Source organism: Meriones unguiculatus, chromosome 10 (genome assembly GCF_030254825.1).
Source record: "Meriones unguiculatus strain TT.TT164.6M chromosome 10, Bangor_MerUng_6.1, whole genome shotgun sequence".
NCBI classification, from domain to species: domain Eukaryota; kingdom Metazoa; phylum Chordata; class Mammalia; order Rodentia; family Muridae; genus Meriones; species Meriones unguiculatus.
The window spans coordinates 48,309,258-48,330,447 of NC_083358.1; the positions used below are offsets into that span (position 1 = coordinate 48,309,258).

Here is a 21,190-nt window from a genome sequence, read left to right on the forward strand (position 1 = left end):
ATGTATACCAGGGTACCCTGGATCCACCTCCTTCTTCCAAGTGCTGGAATTAAAGACCACATCACCATGCCTGGCTCACATGCTTCTAATATATTTTTATTCTTTGAGAATCTCATATAATTTATTTTGATCATAATCAGCCTTGTTGACATGTTTAAAAACCTAGACTCGTGGTTATGCAATTTAAAAAGTTAGTTTTCATATTTTCAGTTGGATAAATTGCCCAAATTGGTATTTCTGGTTTCTACTCAATGCTATGAAATGACATTTGATATCATCTCAGATTTCATCAGAAAACCAACAATTGAGAAGCCCTTACCTAGGTTTTCACTTTTTTTTTCTCTTGGAAGTCAAATTTTTATGGACCACAGACTATTTTTCCTTAAAGGGTAATATGCTTTGTTCATTTTCAAGAAAACATCCTTCACATATTCAGTTCAAAACACCTTTATCTGTTGGTTCTTAGATTATGTTTTTGTTATGGAATCCACTGGCATCAGCTTACAGAGTGCACAAGTACATGTATAAACTGTCAAAATCATAACATAAGCATATATAGAAATCCATGCACATGAACATATACACTAGTAATTTCTGAGGTCTAGAAGATGACTGGGCTAAGTGATGACAGTGGCTAGAAGGATAGGAATTTTTCTCTAGTGTTTGATAATTTATATCTGTGGACATGTATTAATCATTTACATTTTTAGGCGGTCACGAAGTCGGTCAAGGAGGCGGTCACACTCCAAGTCCAGGAGTAGAAGGAGATCCAAAAGTCCAAGACGGAGACGATCTCATTCCCGCGAGAGGGGTAGAAGGTCAAGGAGCACATCCAAAGCTAGGTACATTTGTATGTGGGTGTTTTGCCTGCATGTGTGTTTAACCAGATTTGCAATGAATGGTGGGAATTGAATCCAGTCCTGCAGAAGCAACACATGCACTTAACTACTGAGCCCCTTGTAACATTTTTTAGAAATAAATTCTTCAGGCTACCCTTTTCATTCCTATCTTGTTGGCTTTCCTCTTTCTATTCAACCACTTCTGTGAGTGCGAGTTCCAGGCATCCTTTGTTGTATGCCAAGGAACACTAAGACAGCTAGCTATGTTCATTTATTTTCTTGTCATCATCAGTGATTGGAAACATTATGATATGGACGTGTAGCCATATTAGAGAAAGTCTCTTGCCCCATTATTTGACCAATAAAGTTAATTCATAAGAAAAGAAAAAGTAATATTTTTTCTCCACTTAATATATATATATATATTTTTAAACTAATCTTGCTGGATAGTGGTGGTGCACACCTTTGATCACAGCACTCAGGAGACAGAGGCAGCCGGATCTCTGTGAGTTCGAGGCCAGCCTAGTGTATAGAGTGAGCTCCAGGACAGCCATGGCTACACAGAGAAACCCTACAAAAAAAAAAAACAAATAAACAACAATAAATAAATACATAAAAAACTAGTCTTGGGACTACAGTGATGACTTAACAGTTAAAGAGTGGTTGCTGCTCTTACAGGTGATTTAGATTTGGTTCCTGGCACTGACATCAGGCAACTCACATCTACTTGTAACTCCAAGTCTGGTGGCTCCAGTGCCCTCTTATGGCCCCTGGGTACCTACATGAACATGGTGCACATAAGTCCATGCAGTTGGATTATTTATTTTTAAACTTAAAAGTATGTAAGTTTAAAAGTAAATAAATGTATCTTTAAAAAAAAAAAAGACTTCATTCAGAGACAAGTTATTTGGGGTCTAGTTTTCTGTAACTAAAAATACAGTTCCTGTTTGCCCACCCTTCAGCTATTTATCACTGGTGAGCAGATACCTTAGCTAACATAACAGGAAAGGAAGTGTTTCCCTACACAGAGAAGGAATTGGTCTTTACTTCCCTTGAAGAACTTTCAATTTGAGAGCAAAGAATAGTCACATGAGAAGGAACAATGTGAAGTGATAGCTGTACAAAGCCAGGTGTATTGATACCTTTAAAGACTAACAGAATGCATGGTGTGCTTGAGAAGGTATTCTGGAGTCCTTTAGGAGATTTGGTGATAATGGCTACCAGATAGGTGATTAGTCCTGTGGAAGGATCAGAGTAGGAAGGAGACAGGTGAGACCCTCTACTATGGATTGGAATAGAAATGAATTGGGAGGCCCTATAAAGACCTTTAGAGTTGAGTATGATTGCAGTACCTTTCCATTGTGGTGGGAGAGTTTTCAGATGCCACTGACCAGTACAGAGTATGGCTTAGTCCAAGATAAGGGTTTCCTCAGCATGTGTGCATGGAAGGAAAGGGGTGATATTGAATGACTGTGACTGGCTATGGTGCTCTATTGGCTTCTGACATAGTGACAGAATTGAGGAACTTGTAATCAAGTGAAAAGGACTCAGGGACAGCGATTAAACCTGTTGAACTAACTCATTACCACACACTAAAAATTGGCCAGCATCCTATTAAAGTATATTAAAAATACTTTGTAATCACTTAAGACACTTTACTATTGGAAATAAGTTCTAGGGGAACTATCAAGAAAATGGGAATCTTAGAGAAATCATTTTGTTACAAATATGCCATTTGTCATAAGAAGAGTGAGAATAAAGTGTTAGTCTTCACACCTTATTAAATTATGTTTATTAGAGACAAAAAGAAAGAAGATAAAGAAAAGAAACGTTCCAAAACTCCACCAAAAAGCTACAGCACAGCCAGACGCTCTCGGAGTGCAAGCAGGTAAGGCAGCAGCACCTGAGACGTGGGGGGGGGGGGGTTGGGGGGGGGAGGTGACAGTATATTCAGCAGGCCATCGAGGGTCCAGAGACAGACAATTTTGAGAAAATGAGGGTTAGAGAGCCAAGTTTAAAGCATCCTGAGTTGCTAGGGGTAGCTTTGTTGCAAAATGTTTGCTATAGGACTTGGCCTGGTTAACTTTAAGTCATCAAAAACACGTTCAGATACAAAATCACTTTCATATTTACAAATGAGACATATATACACTAATAAACTGGAGATTGAGTGACAGAGCTAGGAAGCTGGCGTGTAAACAGGCACATCCCTCTCTTGAGACAGGAAGCTTTAGGAAGGGGCCAGTCAGTGAAGTATGAGGCAAATTGGCAAAGAATTTTGAACTTACTACCTCCCGTATAATAATTTAGTGATAAGTGAGTAATAAGAGGCATTTGAAGTGCTGACTGTTGCTACAGTCACTATATATAAATTATTACAGTGAAGACAGAAGTGATGTGGCTAACTATAGATGATATGTTCTTAACGTTCAACTCCATTTTAGTCAGATGTTGTTCACACATGCTAAGGTACAGCATTTTGTGATCCTCTTATTTCATATGAATATACCAGGTTTGTACCATGTTTTTCAAAAACTGAAAAGTTGAATCAAAGACTTGAGATCTGATACTGTAAAATTTTTGAGAAAACTGAAATAAACTTTGGTTGCCTTGAATAATTTGTCATTGATCCCAATGAGACACAGAAAACTTTGGTACCAGATGAAAAGCTATCTTTGCCTTTTGTAAGAACCACCAAACTGCATGGTGGTATACACACACACACATAATACCAACGGCCTTTGGGAAACTAAGGAGAATGCCAAGTTCAAGCTAACCTAGACTGTATTCCATGACCCTAACTCAAAAAATACCATTAAGAAAGTAAAAACACCTCAGAGTGCCAGAGTAGAGATCATTTTTGCATTAAATATGATAAGGGATTTATACTTTATCCAACTCCTTACAGATCTTCCCATTATAGTAAGTCTTAAGCATGAGATTGTGGTTACTTAAAACAGTACTGTGAGGTGAGTCTTGGGCTGTGGAAGCTCCTAGTGGAGCTGGTGAGACCACGCTATATTTTAAAGCCTAGTTTGCACATTTGTGATTCTAGAGAGAGAAGGCGGCGGCGAAGCAGGAGTGGTACAAGATCTCCTAAAAAGCCCAGATCTCCTAAAAGAAAGCTGTCCCGCTCACCATCTCCACGGAGGTAGGGGTATCAATTGTTTATTCCTGTGATTCAAAATATTTGGGATTATTGAGTTTTTTACACTGTTGGATTTTTTTTTTTTTAAACATAAGCAGTAATTTTCTTTTGGGGAGAATTAAAGGCATTGTTCTCTTGAAATTTTTTAGTATGCATTTGGTGGCGGGAGTTGGGGGGACTTCATAGTACATTAGGCCTGTATCCAGCTTAGTTTTTTTGATTGCTCAGTGTTTCAGACTTTGCTCTCTTTGCCTTCTTTCTAGTGAGCTTGATGAGGTTATTGTCCAAGCATATTAAGATCTGTTGTTCACGTAGGAATGAAACAGACAGTTCCCACAAAGCAGTTTTTATGAGCATATTTTAACCGTTATTCTTTCTAGACATAAAAAAGAGAAGAAGAAAGATAAAGACAAAGAAAGAAGCAGAGATGAAAGGGAACGATCAACAAGTAAAAAGAAGAGGAGCAAAGACAAGGAGAAGGAGCGAGAAAGGAAGTCTGAGAGTGACAAAGACGTCAAAGTAAGTATACAGGCTGGGGTGCTGCCACTGTGGTGCTTTCACTGTTTTAAGAAGTATTTTTCCTTTGAAGAAGCTTATTTTTCCATTCTCCTTGGCAAAGCAGGTAACTCGGGATTATGATGAAGAAGAGCAAGGCTATGACAGTGAGAAAGAAAAGAAAGAGGAGAAAAGGCCGACAGAAGCAGTGTCCCCTAAAACAAAGGAGTGCTCTGTTGAGAAGGGGATGGGTGACCTTCGAGAGTCCAAAGTGAATGGGGATGATCACCACGAAGAAGACATGGACATGAGTGACTGAGGCGCTGAGCTGGCTGCAGATGGGCCTTAGTGTCCTTCCTCTTGATCCTAATGCTGTGTGTGTTCATCTCACTAGGTGTGTACAGCTGCACATGACCTATGGCAGAACACCCGGTTGTGACCTAGTTCTTTACAGCAAACGCTTTTAGAAGGTGGTACCTGGGTGACCAGCACTGCCATGGTTATATCCATTTGCGTGACCAAGCAGCTGTGCAACTGCTGCTTCTAACACAGATGAACAGCTGCATGCATCTCCAGCAGGCATGGATTGTCTCTGTCATATGACCCTCAGTGCGTTCACTTAGAGTATTCCTAGAGTTTGAGTCCTTGCCGTGATAGAGCCATGTAGGGAATGCACTGATTGCATGTTACCCCAAACGTCATGAAACCCTCTGACACGGTGACCTACTTAAAGGTCTTGTTTGTTGACATGACAAATTAACATTCGTAGAGTTACATCTGGAAAAAAGCATTTGTGATAGATAAGCCTTTTGAGCCTTGTGGCTAAATTTTTGTGGCTTTGTTTAACTTTCAAAGGTTATATATGCACTAACCTTTTTGATGGCTAAGTAGGCTTTAAATTACAGGAAAAATTTTTCAAATAAAACTGGCTGTAAAATACGTTTTGAATTAGAGTTGTTCACTTTTTCATAGCTACTTAGTTTTTTTTCCAATAATTTATTTCCCATCTCTACCAGTGAACGCAACCTGCTTACCCAGCCCAGCACTAGAAGAAATTGACCTTGTCCTGAGTTTCAGTTTTCAACTTTTATTAGTTTTAAAGCTCACTATTGAACAAGAGGAGGTGGTGGTGCATTTTAAATTTACCTTCATGTGCTTCTAAGATGACAAATCTTGATAATGTACTTTTATTTGATCTCAAGTTGTACAAAACCAATAAATTTGTGTTACTTTGATTGCAGTAGTACCTTATGCACAGTGATTCCATGTTATATGCAGACTAGATAGGAAACCGTTTTCTTAGTTCCAGGAGTTAAAAGCTTCACTTTTGTGCAGTAAAAAACAAAAGTAGGCTACCGTCTGTGCCATGTTGATGTACAGTTTCTGAAATTGTTTTACAAGACTTTGATAATAAAACCCTTAAACTCAAAAGTCATGCTCCTGGAGAACTGTATTGTTTATTCATACGTTGAATGTATGTCAGTTACCTCAGCAGTTTCCTTGCCAGTTCTTTCCCTGTCTACATGTTAAACACAGTAACCAAATGGTGTCCACCAACCTTCGGTAGATGCAAACAGAATTGTCAACAATACCTTCTGTCTAAATCATGGTTTAACTTGTGTTTTAGATCTTAGGGATAAATAGGATCTCACCTATACCAAGTAAATTTATATTTTCATTGAAATTACAAATAGTATGGGAGTTGATCATTTTGTACTGTTATACTTTTCAACATAAATGGCTACTGTTGGGATAGCTGGGTTTTTATTCTGAAAGTTTTGACTATAAATCACTATAGAAAGCATTTTTACAGTTTGTAGCTTAGTAACTTTTTAAAGGTCTTATGGGCAGGAATTTGGTCTATGACAAATGCATCAAATTCCAATAGTTGCCTGAAGAGCCACTAAATTTTTAAAACAGCCGAATGTTATGCTTAAAAACGTGGCAACATGGCCAATTCCGTAAGAAACCAGATACTGCCAGTTCCCAGAACAAATAATCTGAAGTTCATCCCCTTGCCTATGAGCCCTAGGCAGATAATCAAGTCCTATAGTTTTGGTTTAAAATTAATGCCATCAGCTTAAGGATGTCAGGAAGATAGCTTTATTTAGGGCATTTCTTCTGGGAAGTCTCCGCACAGAGTGGTGCTGTGCTAGCACCCCGCACCTTCCACCTGTGAGTAGTTACACCCAAGTGAACACGGCCACCGCACCAAGTTCTTCTGTATTCAGTGCTAAAACAATTTTAAAATAAAAGTGGTTTTCCTAGAAAAATGTTTGTCCTACTTATTTTACTTAGCCATGAAAAACTTGAGGCTATGCAATGAGAAGTTGAAGGTTGAGTGTCACAAGGGGAGTGCTGCAAATCTTTAATAATCAGGATGTTACCCAACATGGGATATAAAATGATTTAGTTTTAAGTTTTGAATGCTTAACAAATATCCAAATTAATGTCTCAGAAAAGCAGCTTTGGTTTGTAGAAAGCAGTTGGACTCTGGCTGACTGAGCTTTGTGACGGTGCTGCAGATGAAGCCAGGCAGTGGAAGGAGGTTCCTGGCTGCTGTAATCAGCTGGTCCCACAGAGCAGGAGTGGCACATCTTTTTGCTCTGACTTTGCATGGGTGTCTTGCCAGAGGACTGGGGAATTGAAGACTCCTGAGTTAGAAGTCTTGAGCTGCTGCTTCATCCCAAAGGAATGAGCAAAAGTTGAACTTGGAATTGCTAACCAGAATCTCACCACCCAGTCACCTGCATGCTAGAAGAGGACAACCAGATCTCATTATAGATGGCTTGCTGAGAATTGAACTCAGGACCTCTGGAAGAACATCCAGGGTTCTTAACCTCTGAGCCATCTCTCCAGCCTCCAAAAGATGTTTTTATAAACCTGCAGCTTCATAGTTTACCAAGACACAGCTTTGGTTGAGTTTAATGTGGTTAGCTCTTTGTGATGCACTATCTTCTGTCCATTTCTCTGTGGGCACATTTTCACCGTTGTGTGTAAAATGAGGCCATCTTCCCTAGGTCATGTTCCCCTCACTTCCACCCCACACTCAACCTGCTGTAGACTTGGTGGAAAGTAGGTTGAACTTGCCTCTTGTGCAAGGAAGGCCAGCATGCAGCTAGTACTACACCTCTAAGCACTGTTTACCAATTCTGACATAGTTTTCACTATATTGTCCTCTTGGTCCTGCTGCCTTAGCCTCCAAGAGATCGGGAACTGACAACATGTGTGTGCCACTACTTGCCTGACTTGAAATCCCAGTGTTACTCCCGGGAAGCTTTATTTTTGTGTTCAGCTGCTTTTAGCTAATAATTATGTAAGCTTCAAAACGTGATTTAACTGAGCCACAACACCTGCTGTACACTCCTTTTATGAACTGCAGCTTTTTGCCCAGGAATGTCTACTAAGGACAAGTCTCATGAATGTCACATGAGTGATGACATGTAGCACACCTTTCTGAGTGGGGCTACTAACAGTTTAAGCTTTTTAAATTTACAATACAGAATTTTATGTATTTATATTTCAAAACAGTGATCTGCATGTAAGGTGATACTGATCATAGCAGGATTAATAGGCACATCATGAAAGATCTAATATTGTGAAAAGTTTATTTGCATTAATTAACTCCTTTTTTTCCACCATCATAAGAGATAACATTTGTTCTTTGTGATCAGAGAAAAAACATTTTGGAATGGACAATCTGATTTTACTATTCATTAAAAAAAAATTTAAGTCTTAAAAACAATCCAGTGCAACAATTTTCAGTAGTACAATCCAGTGCAACAATTTTCAGTAGTACAATCCAGTGCAACAATTTTCAGTAGTCCTATCTCCAGTGTAACCCAGCAAAATATTCACATATGTTAAGAAATTCTAAGTTCCAAGGGAGCTGAAATTTACATTTTTTTCCTATATGGTCTACAGAGCCAAGGAGCCTAAGCCAACAGTGGTCACTGCCTTTCCTTGGACCTTAGGACAACAGAACTGTCTGAATCCAGGAACCAATCTCCATTGCATCAGGCTAGGTCTGGGCTTCTCAGTTCTTAAAATATAACAGATCACTTACTGGAGCGATTAGGGCTTTGAATTTTTAACTTGATTATTTTTCTTATAAAAAGTAATAAAATGCCAACATATGCAATATGCAAGGTGGTATCACTATGTGAAATGCAACTGTAAAGATAATTATCTCATGGCTGATACTTTGGATATTTTAATAAGTAATCTCTTCAATAAAAATCTCGGTAAAAGTTTTAAACTACTGGTCACTCTATTAACAAGCAGACAGGTGCGTCTCTGACTTACCAGAACATAAACATTAGCTAAGTCTTTAACACAACATGATACTTTATGATTTAGACATTATTCTCCCTAATTTATTTTCATTCTTGGACCTTCAAACCATCTTGTAATAAATATGAAAAAAATTTAAGTGCAAACATGAATAACGCATGATTTTAATACTTTGGAGACAGAAATCAGTAAATATTTTCTTGTGAATTAAAAAAAAAACTTTCAATCTTTTATGTCTCTGGACTTTTAGCCTATAACAAATATATTGTAGCATATAAAATGTTTTTAACCTTATTTTGAAAGCATTACATACACAGTTGTCCAAAATACATATTTTTGAAAATGACACCAATGCATCCATGTTCCATTAAAAATAATCTGACTCATGTGCGCTTACTAAGAAGCAAGTTTAAAAATTTGGAATTTGTGTAAAGTGCTGATACTTGGGAGAGGGCCAGCTGTGAGCATGTTACCGTACCTATCAACAGAATAAGGACCTTTAAACTCAAAGTTAGGGGAAAAAATAGAGGTTCTATGAAAGGAAGATCAGTAACAAACAGTTTCCACTGAAAAAGGATTCAAGGTAAAACAAAGAGCACCACAATGAGCTGCACAAAGGTGCTGGGGGCACCGCATTCCCTGCAGGGAGCACTCCTGCAGAATGCACTGCAGCTGTAAATGCAGCTGTTACCAGGTGCTGGCGGCACCGCATTCCCTGCAGGGAGCACTCCCTCGGAATGTATTGCAGCAGGCTGTAAATGCAAATTTTTGATGAATACCATTGCTTTGTTCACCTCAGAAAACTGCATTCCTTCTAGTTCACCAAACATCCAAATTACAGAACTATACATAATGATGAAAACAAAGTTTAAAGGAACATGTATACATGCCACCCTGGATAGAAGGGGACACGTTTCAAAGGGTTTCATATCTCTTAAGACACTGAATTCACGTTAATGGTCCAGGAGTGTTTTAGATATAGCTATAGATATATTTATATGCATATATATTTTAACAAGAAGTGTAAAAATCTTTAAAAACAAATCACAGCACTCACAGCTGCTTTACACAGGAAGGTCTCAGGGTCACTGGGTGTCAAACTACTACAGACAGGAAGTGGTGACTGTAAAAAGATGAATGAATGGCACGTCAGGAGGCTGCGGGTGTTTTATTAGAGGTCAGTTTCTCATCACATCACTGACGTGTCGACTTCGTACAGAAGCTCTGTCCCTGCCACCTAGAGTCTCTTGCTCTTCTCCATCAGTTAAAGGTCAGGAAAACGACTCGGGTCTTCCTTGTAGTCTTCAGGGATGGCAAAGATGGACCCATCAAACTCATCACATCGGAACTCCTGAAAAGTCACAGTGGCTGTGATCGTGGGGAACACAGGTATATCTGAAGAATGAATGGTGAGATGCAGTGGAGTCAGGCACCTTCCTTCAAACAACTGCATTTCCACAGCAACCCAATTTGCACCTGCCCCAGCTAAAGGGCTCTGAGGTCTAGTGCTGAGTAGCTGCTCCCTAGGCTGCTCTGGCCTCTGCAGAGGCACATTTTCAAAATTTGACACCTTTCCTTCAAATGTACACTGGATAACACTGTATTACTTCAGCATAAGAAGCATATCAGAGTTTCTGACCAAATGGTAAGTGTATCTGGAGAGTTCACCAGCCTGCTCTGCTCACTTGATTCTTCCTGAGTTCCTGGACACAGCAGAGCCCACACAGAAGCTGATCTGATTCCTAACCCACTTTACATATTTCATCTGTCAAGAGCCACTAGAGTAGGGTCTGTGGAAGCCAACCCAACAGTCTATCCACACAGTAAAGTTGCTGTTAAAAGCTTAGGATTTTGTTTGCAGAATATCCTCATGCTAGGAATAGGAATGGAAAGCTTTCATTAACAATCACCACAGGCACCCTGGAGCTCCCAGCTTTCACTGCTGCCTACTGTTGGAGAAACTGTCTCCCAGGAGTCAGTAAACTGGGGCTTTCTGACCAACCTGTTTTTGTAGGGCCTATAAGAATTCTAACCAGAATCTTTAACTTCTTTGTAAACTAAGGTAGGGGAAGGTAAGTTTCTGTTTTTTGTTTGTTTTAGGGGGAGGGGAGGTCATTTAGCCCCCACCCAGCCAGACAAGATTTCTCTGTATAGCCCTGGTCACTCTGTAGACCAGGCTGGCCTTCAACTCAGGGATCTGCCTCCCTCTGTTTCCCAAGTGCTGGGATCACTCTCAGCATATGGTAGACTATCTTTTCTGTACTGAAGTGTTTGTGCTTTTATTAGACTAGAAGTGTCTTAAAGGACCTTCTGGTCCCTCTGCTCATGTGCACATACGAACCGCACATGTGTGGTGCTGCAGACATGGAGTTAGGGTCAACATCAGGAATAACTGCCAATACATAATGATTCTTTCTGCAGAGACATCAACCCAAACACCATCAGGTAGTCCCTGCCCTGAGAAGGAAGAGCAGAAAGATGAGTCCAGAAACTGAATGCCACTTCTCAGCATGCGGAAAACTGCTGAAGCTCGGGACATACCAGGTTAGAAGTCAGCAGAGACATTACCCTGATGACAGTGCTGATCTGAGACTCCAGCTCCCCAGTGGGGTCTTGCTACTGATGGTATTCTGTGACAGCTGCCATAGAAGCTAGAAAACTATGCACAGTTCTACTTTCTGACTTCCTATGCTTCCTGGCTTTTGGATGGGAATGAGTGTACCAACTCTCCCTCTGCACAGCTTCCTTAACTTTCTATGCCGCTGTATAGCCTGCACAACTCAAGTCTGGTTTTTTGCTTCATTATATATCTCCATGCTTCTTTATTTCAGTGACTTAAAATATTCATACACTCTCCTGCAGGAGTGCTACCATGTCCTTTATATTTCATTTAAATCATGTAGAAATTGAACTTGCTGTTATTTCTCAGACATTTTATACATATAACAAAACAGAAACACCAATGCATTAGATAGACAGACAGAGAAATAGAGAGATAAAAATGAAGTGACTGGTATATGCATTGCCCTTCAAAATATATACCTTACTAAATTTGAATTAACAACAAAAACAAAACAAAAAAGCTCTAAATTTCCACCTGCATGTTTTTCTCTTACCTAATTTTACAGGAAAGCCTGGAGGAAGCTTCATTTGAACAAATTCTCTAAGCTTGTTAAAGTGCTTGAAGGGTGCTATAACTTCTAGAACATTCAACAATCTGAAAAATGAAAGAAGAATGTTTCAATGGTTCATGTCCTCAACGTTGTTCCTGAACTACATGGCTCAGACATCACCGACTAACCTCTGAACACTGAGAGGAGGTGCCTGCGGTAGTGCAAAATGCTGCTCTGCACTCCCTTGGGACATGTTTTCTCACTGAAGCCTGCAGGCTACCCAGTCATTCTGGGATGCAATGCTCAAGTGAATTTCTATTTCACGACTGAGCTTTACTGTTGGGTTATGAAGGGTTAATCTTAGTCTTACAATCCTGGCTCACATGGTCACACAATCAATCCCTTTATAGACACCAGAGTTCCTCAGTGTCCTAGACAGCTCCTTTGGTCTTCTGGCTGGGTTATCCCAACACTTAATACTATTTTTCTTTCATATTTCCCAGTGCCTGGCTGTAAGCAGCAGCTGGATACAGAGCCACACTATTTTCCTTTACCTTACTTGTTTTGGGGGGCTGAGAGATGGTCCTAGGACCTCATGCATGCTCAGCCAGAACTCACTGCTAAGCTCGGTACAGGACTTTTTCAGATTTTACTTTTAAAAAATCTCTGAGAGATAGTCTCACTAACTTGCCCAGACTGGCTTTATACTCTGTAACCCAGGCCAGCCTTAAAAGTTCTGATCTTCATGTCTCAGCTTCCCAAGTAGGGACTATGGGGCTGAGCATATGTGTCAAAAACTATGGGTGAGTAACTTTTAGGCATTCTCTGCCCAAATGCCTTAGATTTGTTTCTTAGCAACTAGGATAGCTAGACTACAAATGGAGACCATGGTAGAATATTTGCCCAACATGTGTAAGGGCCTAGGTTCAATCTGCAGTTAATACTAACCAAACATAACAAAACAAATCCCAAAGAAACAAAACCAAGAAGTTTATTTAGATCCAGGTAGAATAGCTCATGTCTGTAGACATGATCCCAAAACTCAGGAGCCTGAGGCACGAAGACTAAGAGAGTCCCAGGAAACCCTGGGCTAAAGTGAGGTCCTATCAAAGCAAAGAAACACTGTAATTTAACAGGGTAATTTTTTATAGTGGCTGCTGTGTACCCAGTTTGAAATCAAAAGTTATCTTACAGACTCCATCCTTTCCTACAGAGAAATTTCTATCAGATCAACTACTAGCTAGGCCACATCTAGAGGGTAGAGAGTGAATGTCAGTGGCTCTTATATTCTCAGTCATGTCTCTTGACCCTTCACTTGCTGTCAAAATTTAATTTTAGCTAAATCTACTCTCATCAACTACATCTGATGTATTTGTTTTCTGATAATGCTGTTCACGTCTTAGTTTATTCCTTTGGCTTTCCATATCTTTTTCATTTCATTCTTTTGTCCTTCACCTCAGCAATGATCTAATTACACTGATTTTATGTTTTCAATGTGTTTTTCACAACTGTTACACAGGATATCTGTTTTGTTGTAGAATGAATTCTTGACTATCCTCTGTATCCACTATTCCTTGATTCCCCTTTATCCTAGAACATCATCTCATGTACTAATATACATCTATTTCTCATGTCTTAGGATCTCTGGAGTTAACTCCAAACACACTGTAAAATCAGCTGCAATCCTCTATTAGGAATCAGGTCGAGAGCACCCAGATATCTGCCTGTGTTTTCTTAACTCCTTTCTCACACTGTTTCCAGATTCCCCCCATGTGTGACCTCAGGCTTACACAGAGGCTCTACACAACATGTTATCTACCTTTCTAAAGCTTAAGGGTGGCAAAGGCAAGGAATGTGAACAGACTTTGTTGAAATTACAGACCCTACTATTTTTTCTAAGGAAAAAAAAAAAGTCACCATGTTGGTTAACAGGGGAACAAATCAGAGAAAAGTAATAACTTAGTCCTTCAGCTCCAAGGAGCTGAGAGTACAGCCTATCAAGAGTACCCACCTCCCGTCCACTCATCTCTCCGAACTCAATGTTTCTAAAGGAGCATCAGATGTAGATGGGCCTGGAGGGAATATGCAAGGTGTGCACTGCAGTACAGTTTTCAATAAGGACAGACTGAAAACAGAACGCTTATCAGTAAAAGGACAAAGCAAATGACAGGAGGTCAGCATTATAACTTCCGAGAAAGAGGGAAAAAAAAAAGACAAATGTGATTACTGTTGGAATCCAGGACACTCTGGCTCATAAAGCACCAAAACTTGTGAGTCAAAACGCAAACCATTCCCGGGCTCTGCATTCAGAAGTACAGTCAACAAGACAGTCTAACTAATGTGCTGAAAGAAAATACCCTTTTTATTCCACAATTTTTATGCTTTGAAGCTTTTTATAGGCATGTGATGTTTTAATACTTTTCCTTAGACTATTCAAAATTTATCTATAAACGATATTCCTGTAAACCATAAAATGTACGGGTGGGTGCACTCAACACTCTGGAGACAAACGCTGTCTGATTCTTTCACATTTCAACAACTCAGATGCAAATACTGATGCCGGCAGAGTCTCTTCGGACTTCTGTAATCAACACCTCAACACCGCACTTACGACTCAATTCCCAGGGGAAATTCCTGGCTCATGGCTACAGTGGCTTTAAATGTTTTCTTGCTTTCTTTGCACACCAGTTCTCTGCCAAGGTGTGGTGCCCTGCAACAGAAAGAATACTGCTAAAAACTCATGCCTCTCCATCAAGACTCACTAATACTTCTACTTTTCCTATCCTGCTACAGAAATATTACTATTATGCTAAAAGCAAGACACATATAGGAAATGAGACAAAACAAACAGTTTAAAAGTTCAGAAACAAACATCAATACTCAAGAAATTTCATACTGGCTATAACTAAATTTTAAAAATAAATAATTTTTAAGAACAAAAAAATCACTATGAAAATAAAATTACTTAATTCAATCCCTGTCTATTATAGTTTCAGCAATCAACCATAAAAGCACTACATTTAAAGAATTTAATACATATGCATTGTTAAAATTATAGCAAATTTAAAACTCATTCTTTATTGGTATGTGTGACTATGAGGAAGCAAAAACTCACAGAATGAGCTGAACAGACAAACTTGAGTTGAACACAGCAGAAATTATTTCAAAATACTTTCCCTTGTACAATTATCAGAGGGGACCCCTTTATTCCACTGAGTTATGAATAGGCTTTCCTGCCCTATTTCAAAGTCCTGCTGAATAATATGGCACATGCCACAAGTAACTATATAGTGGTTTCCTCTGACCTGTTGGGACATGCAGTGAAGGCTAGTCAAAATGATGGTCACTAACAAAAAGACGATGTCCAACACTGTACAGAGTATGTCAAACATTCTAACACTGGAACAGAGCACAAAAAAAAAACCTTAAACATCGCTTGCTTTTCAATAAGAAGAAAAAGAAAATCAAGCAGCTTCTTCTTGAGCACAGTACAGTAAGTGGAAAGGGTAGGTACAAGGGGAGGTATTTTATTCTCTACCAAAAGGAAACAATGGTTGGCTAAGATAAGCACCCATCCATTCACCCAAAATAAGCTTTATTGATTCTCCTCTCTTCTAATCAATTTATGTGTAAGGAATACCAATGGTGTGCCTAACTCCTCTCAAGAGTTAGTGATACAGCAGTAAGTAAAGGTTTATGAAAGAATGCTGAGTCGTCAATGAAATGGATGACAAAACCCAGCTTGCAGAGGCAGAGAGAAAACAAACTGGTATGGTTTTACAGGAAGTGCTTCAAGCATCAGCACAGCTGTGAGCATGAGTCAGTAGAAAAGGATAGTCGAACAAGCCCTACTAGGTTCTTCCTTGTTGGCTGGTGTGTGTTTTTGGCAGAAGGAATGTAAAAAGAAGGCTCTACACCCATAGTAAGTACACACATCATTTGGGAGGTTTCTTTCTCAGGCTTCCTTTATATTTCATAAAGTTAGAATAGCTTCAGATAAAATAGACCAATAATACTCTCAGAACTCTATCAAAATATACTGTTTTAACAAATTTTTCTAAAATCCAAACAAACAAACAAACAAACAAACAAACAAGCAAAAAAACCACCTACTTTCCATTTTCAGCAGATATGTATTCTTCCCACGTAATAGTGTTCTGAGGAGGAGGGGTAAGGGACTGTCTTCTAACCGGCTGCCAATAAGAGAAAGAGACAAGGAGAGTATAGTATGTGGGATGAAGAAGTCACACTTCAAAATGTAAAGTCACAACACACTGAGGCAGGAAAGCTTGGCAACCCAGAACTTCTACTGGCTCGAGCTCCATACACCCATTTCCTAAGCATGCATTTAGAAACTTAGGACTCCCACTTGCATCAAGGTGAAGGTACAACCCACCCCAAACAATGCAAAAGTTGGCTCCTCCCCAGCAATTCTTTCGTAACCCCATGTTTCCGAGAAAAACATGTCCTAAAACATATCCACCTTGGTAACGCACAGTAAAGCCAACTGTCCTCTGAGTGAATGTTTCAGAAAAACCTCTATTTGCCATCTCATACCAGTGCATGATCAGGCATGCATATGACATCAGATGGTAAAGGGCATGCACAAAGAAAAAAACCTTAGGTCAATCAAGCCTGTCAATCAAAACAGATAACCAACATACTCCTCCTCTAGCAACCAATTCCCCCTTTTCCCAGACTATATAAAGAAACCCCCAAACACTGTGTGGCTATTGGGTGCTCTAGCTCACATAGGCCACTGCTCCTTTGCAGTCTCCTGTTACTGTCTCTAAATAAATCTCCTTGCTGCTCTTCGCTCAAACAAAACTTCCTCACAAAACAGTAAGCGGGTTGGGGTGTTTAGTGATAGACAGCATGTTAGCACACCCGACAAAACAAACCACTTAAATGCTGGTCTACTTAAACTCTTCTACATAACATTTGATGAGGTTAGTCCCACGGTAGTCCCATGGCAGTTTAAGTATTAACATAAATATTAATATTGGCATCAAGCTAACACTACCTCTTCTTCACTGTTTCAGTTATCTAAAATCTTCCAGTTGTTGTTAGATACAGAAATACACAAAAATGAAAGAATGCTGGCTGTTAAAAACTTAAGGCAGTAGAAGAAAAGACTACATCAATGAGCAGCTTATCACCACTGGAAATCACACAGATGCCTGTAGCCCCAGTGCCTGGGAAATGGGAACATGAAGATCAAGGGCATCCACTACTATACATTAGGTTCAAGATCAGCCTGAACTACATGAGACTGTCCCAAAAAACAAAACTGGGCCTATTCACACTGCCCAAGTGAGGGCACAGGACTGAAACTTACTGCAGGTTTCCCACAACTCCAAACTCCTGGGCTCAGAAAACCGCCAAGTGCCTGAGTTACAAGTGCACAGCACTGTATCTGGCTCAAAACATATTACAGACCAAATGAAACCACAGAAAGCAACTGTATAGACTCATGGAAGCTTTCATCTTTTTGGTTTTGTTTTATCAGAGAAGGCTGGTCTTGAATTGCCTGCCTCTGCCTCCTGAGTGGAAACTTCAATCCTGAACAGACTACAATAACATTTTTAAAGCAAGGAGAATTACATGTGAAGACTGTGAATTAATGTATTTATTTCAACTATGGTAGGAAGCACTAACAGGAAAGATCAATACACAAGGTAGTTAGTTACATGCTAACTGCCTTTAAGGTCAGAATTCAATGTCTGTTAAATACGCGTTTAAATCACTGTAGGATGATCCAGCAATAGGAACTAAACGAGGGAAAGGCAGTACAAACTGAAAACTGGGGAGAAATAAGGTGAATGACCACCACATACATACTGGCCACAAGGAAAGGATTTTGTTCTGGGTTGTTTTAAAGGTAGGGTCTCAGGTAGCCCAAGCTAACCTCAAATTCACTATGTACCCAAGATAACCTTGAACTCCTGACTCTTCTTCCTCCACCTCCCAAGAGCTAGGCCTGCAGGCATGTGCCACTTGGCCCACCATTTTCCCCCTCTTTCTCTTATTGGGATGCCAAGTCAAAGAAAAGATATCTCAGTAAAAACTGTGACTGGGAACTGTGGCGTGTTCCAGCAGGCTGCTACAGACTTTGCAAATGCCTGGAAAGGCCACAGATCCTTGTTCCAAAGCAGCAGAGGTTGTACAAAAGAGAAACTGGCTTTGAACATTAGGCAATACAGAAGATCCATCCTTTACACAGCCTATAGCAAATAGGAGCTGCCACACAGGAGCTGGATAACAAGAGAAAAGCTGATAGCTGGAGTAAGCCAAAAGCTGCAGAATAAACAAAGATCCAACTTCTAGACCCAGCAACACACACACACATACACACACACAGAAAAATTCAAGCCAAGTTTTATGTAGCAATGGATTTATCTATAAATCCAATGCCATAATCCTCAAAAGCCCCGTCCCCACACACCTGTATATTAGAAATTGACAAACTAAACTTAAATATTCACCTAGAATCACAAAGTTCATAAATGGATTGGGTGTGCACAGCCACAAGGCTGAGGCAGGAAGACCAGAAGTCTGGGGCCTGCTTAGGAGAAATGGAAGACCTTGTCTCCAAAACCAATCAAACAAACAAAAAACCAAACCAAATGAAAACAAACAAAATTAATTTGTCTTTTTCCTGTCCTACTGTGATCTGTGATCAACAGCCTCCAGCAGATATTCCTAGCACCAGAAACTAAGCCAAAAGCTGCCCCACTGTGCCAAAGTCAAAATAAAGCTACAGTTCACAAGACTTTCCTTTAATTTCTGACTGAAGCTGAAAGCTTATGTACTTCATACACATTAGTCTGTTCTACTAGATAGCTACATGCAGTAAACTATATTTTAATTTCAATTTGAAACACTATAGCTGCTTAAAATGTCATTTAAAGAACCCTTTAACAATTCAAGTACATTAGATTACAATTCATGTAACTGTATGAAAATAAAGAAGCCTACTTGAAGTTTGAATAGGCATCAATCAGACTTAATCCCCAGATTGATTTTTGCAGGCATATATGCAGTCATCAGCTCATCAGAGCTAACTGGCAAATAGCTCATGAATTTCTTCTGTTTGATACAGTGTTCCACATATTTATCCCCAATATTAAACAAGTGTAGTGATAGCAACTATCACAACAAAATCTATTTTTAAAAGAGGTCTTTCATAAAATTCAAATCACAACACAGTCAGGAAGGTTCACAGAGAAAGCAGCAGCTCTGCCAGGCTGTACTCCGAATGCCTGTGTAATTAGTTGCTTCTGTAGTGTTCTTTACTGCCTACTTACAGAGTGAATGAATAAATGCAGACTGACAGGGCTATGATTTGGGGCAAGAAAAAGCCTGAAAAGCACAAAAAGCATTTGGCAAGAAGAGAATGGTAACACACTAACTTGGCCTACACAGTTTTAATGGAAATACTTCTATACTGCAGTCACCTAAATTGTGGCTGATATGCTCAAGTTTCTAAGCATTGCAACATTTCCCTTAACACACAGTATTACCATGGATTGTTGAGAACTTACCACACTATTTTAAGGAAATCTGGCCATTTTGTTGCAGACAATGTACCCAGCCTCCTGTAGCTTCCAATCTTTTTGACTTTAGCTCTATTGCTCACACACGGCTGCTTACAAACACGTCCACATCCCTGAAACTGTGGCCTCACAGAGTAGCAACAACTATCACTACATGAGAGGTGCTTTGGTTGCTTTCAATCAGTTTTATTCAGACATTAGCTTAAAAAAAAAAAAAAAAAAGTGGCCATGACCTACTGGAATAGTTCTATTCTCTCTCAAGGATCCCTAATCTGAAACTTGAAAAATCTCCTATATAAAGAGTTAATATCTAGGAATCTTTATGATAGAGGATATACCTAAAACAAAGTAAAATTTAAGCGCCTAGAAAAGATGACTCAGTGGTCAGAAGCACTTGCTGCTCTTTCAGAGGACCCAAATTTGGATGCCAGCACCCCTGTCTGACAGATCTATCTGACAGATCTCTAGTCCAAGAAGATCCGACACACATTTCTGGCCTCTGTGGGTGTCTGGCCTCACATGATGTGCACATAGATATTCACAGCACATTTTTAAAACAAGGAAAAAAAAAAAGCATTATTCAGTTCATATTAGAAATCAGATGGTAGAACAATCTCCATTTTTCATGTACTTCCTACTTTCCGTTTCCCATCCCTCCCTGACCCTACATTCACTGCACACATTGTTTGAATAAGCAGAGGCTCAACAGACAGCCCCCAGGCTGGACAGGCTAGAGCTAACCTGGGAAGTGGGTGAGCCTTCAGCTGGGTCTTTAAAACAGCAGGCAAAAGAATATGGAATAAAAATTAACACCAGGCTTCATATTTACAAAATGATTTCAAAGACCAACTCCAGACTCAAAAAATACCAAACGTCTCTCTCCCTGCTTTTCTATTCTTCATAAACAAAGAAAATGAAGATTTACACTTAGAGTTAATAAGTAGCGCACCTCAAAGTTCTGTTCCGTCAGGCTCCCACCTTTGCTCAGGCTCTCCATGATGGCCTTATTCCGCAAAATGTCCTCCTCGCTGAGATGTTCTCTTCTTTTCCTTGATTCTAGAACAAGTCCATTCACCAGATAAAAGTCTGCCAAAAAGTTTCCTACTCTTTCCTAAAATAAAATCAAAAATTCCAGAAGGACACTTTAAAAGGAAGATATCTCAGATTTAAAAAATAAGTGTTGAGACATAAAGTTCTCCATAAACATGTGCCATTTAGGTGAAAATAAATAACCTGATATTGGAAGTCACCAAATTATTTTCATAAATTGAAAATACAATCAATCATTTAAAGTAGTATATGCTGATTAACCTGCAAATTAGGCAGTCTAAACAAAAGCATGTATGATGTTCTTTCACTATCTACTACCAAGTACCACAAAGCAATCTGAGAACCTTACTGAACAGTCAAGTAAGAGTAACCAAGGAGGGGTCAGGGGTGTAACACTGTTCCCATTTTATAGATAGAAAAGCAAAATTAAAATCCACAGTCCATGCCACACTGGACCTTCTCTGATCTTTAATGGGATAAAATTTCAACTTAGTGCTGCTCACTGCTTTAAAAAAAAAAAAAAAGAAAACAAGAATAGCCTTGCTCACTAATACATGTAAAATGTTTAAATTATAGATGCAGGCACAGAAACTGCGTGATAAAAATGATAAAAAGAAAGCAAGAAGAGAGCAAATAGCTCTTCTTACTAATCATCCGATGCTGACCCGCACCTCCAACACCCACATAGTCCCGTGT

At 39.5% G+C, this 21,190-nt stretch overlaps 2 protein-coding genes across 8 annotated transcripts in view; one reads left to right on the top strand and one right to left on the bottom strand.

Moving 5' to 3' along the window:
- The window catches only part of Srsf11 (serine and arginine rich splicing factor 11), a 30,476-nt gene extending 24,563 nt beyond the window's left edge, over positions 1-5,913 (top strand). For 4 of the 7 annotated variants that reach the window (XM_021663556.2, XM_060392433.1, XM_060392434.1 and 1 more), the window contains 5 exons: positions 711-842; positions 2,638-2,727; positions 3,874-3,990; positions 4,368-4,506; positions 4,607-5,913. In XM_021663556.2, the coding sequence (XP_021519231.1) occupies positions 711-842; positions 2,638-2,727; positions 3,874-3,990; positions 4,368-4,506; positions 4,607-4,801 (673 nt within the window). In that variant the 3' untranslated portion in view covers positions 4,802-5,913. The remainder of the gene's footprint in view (positions 1-710; positions 843-2,637; positions 2,728-3,873; positions 3,991-4,367; positions 4,507-4,606) is intronic. The other 3 variants (XM_021663557.2, XM_021663558.2, XM_021663559.2) reach the window with 3 other exon arrangements.
- Positions 5,914-8,073: 2,160 nt separating this feature from the next.
- The window catches only part of Ankrd13c (ankyrin repeat domain 13C), a 40,837-nt gene continuing 27,720 nt past the window's right edge, over positions 8,074-21,190 (bottom strand). Inside the window, exons 9-13 of the mRNA XM_021663552.2 lie at positions 20,394-20,555; positions 16,002-16,081; positions 14,500-14,598; positions 11,892-11,992; positions 8,074-10,170 (exon numbers count right to left, since the gene is read on the bottom strand). Coding sequence (XP_021519227.1) covers positions 10,040-10,170; positions 11,892-11,992; positions 14,500-14,598; positions 16,002-16,081; positions 20,394-20,555 — 573 coding nt within the window. The 3' untranslated portion in view covers positions 8,074-10,039. The remainder of the gene's footprint in view (positions 10,171-11,891; positions 11,993-14,499; positions 14,599-16,001; positions 16,082-20,393; positions 20,556-21,190) is intronic.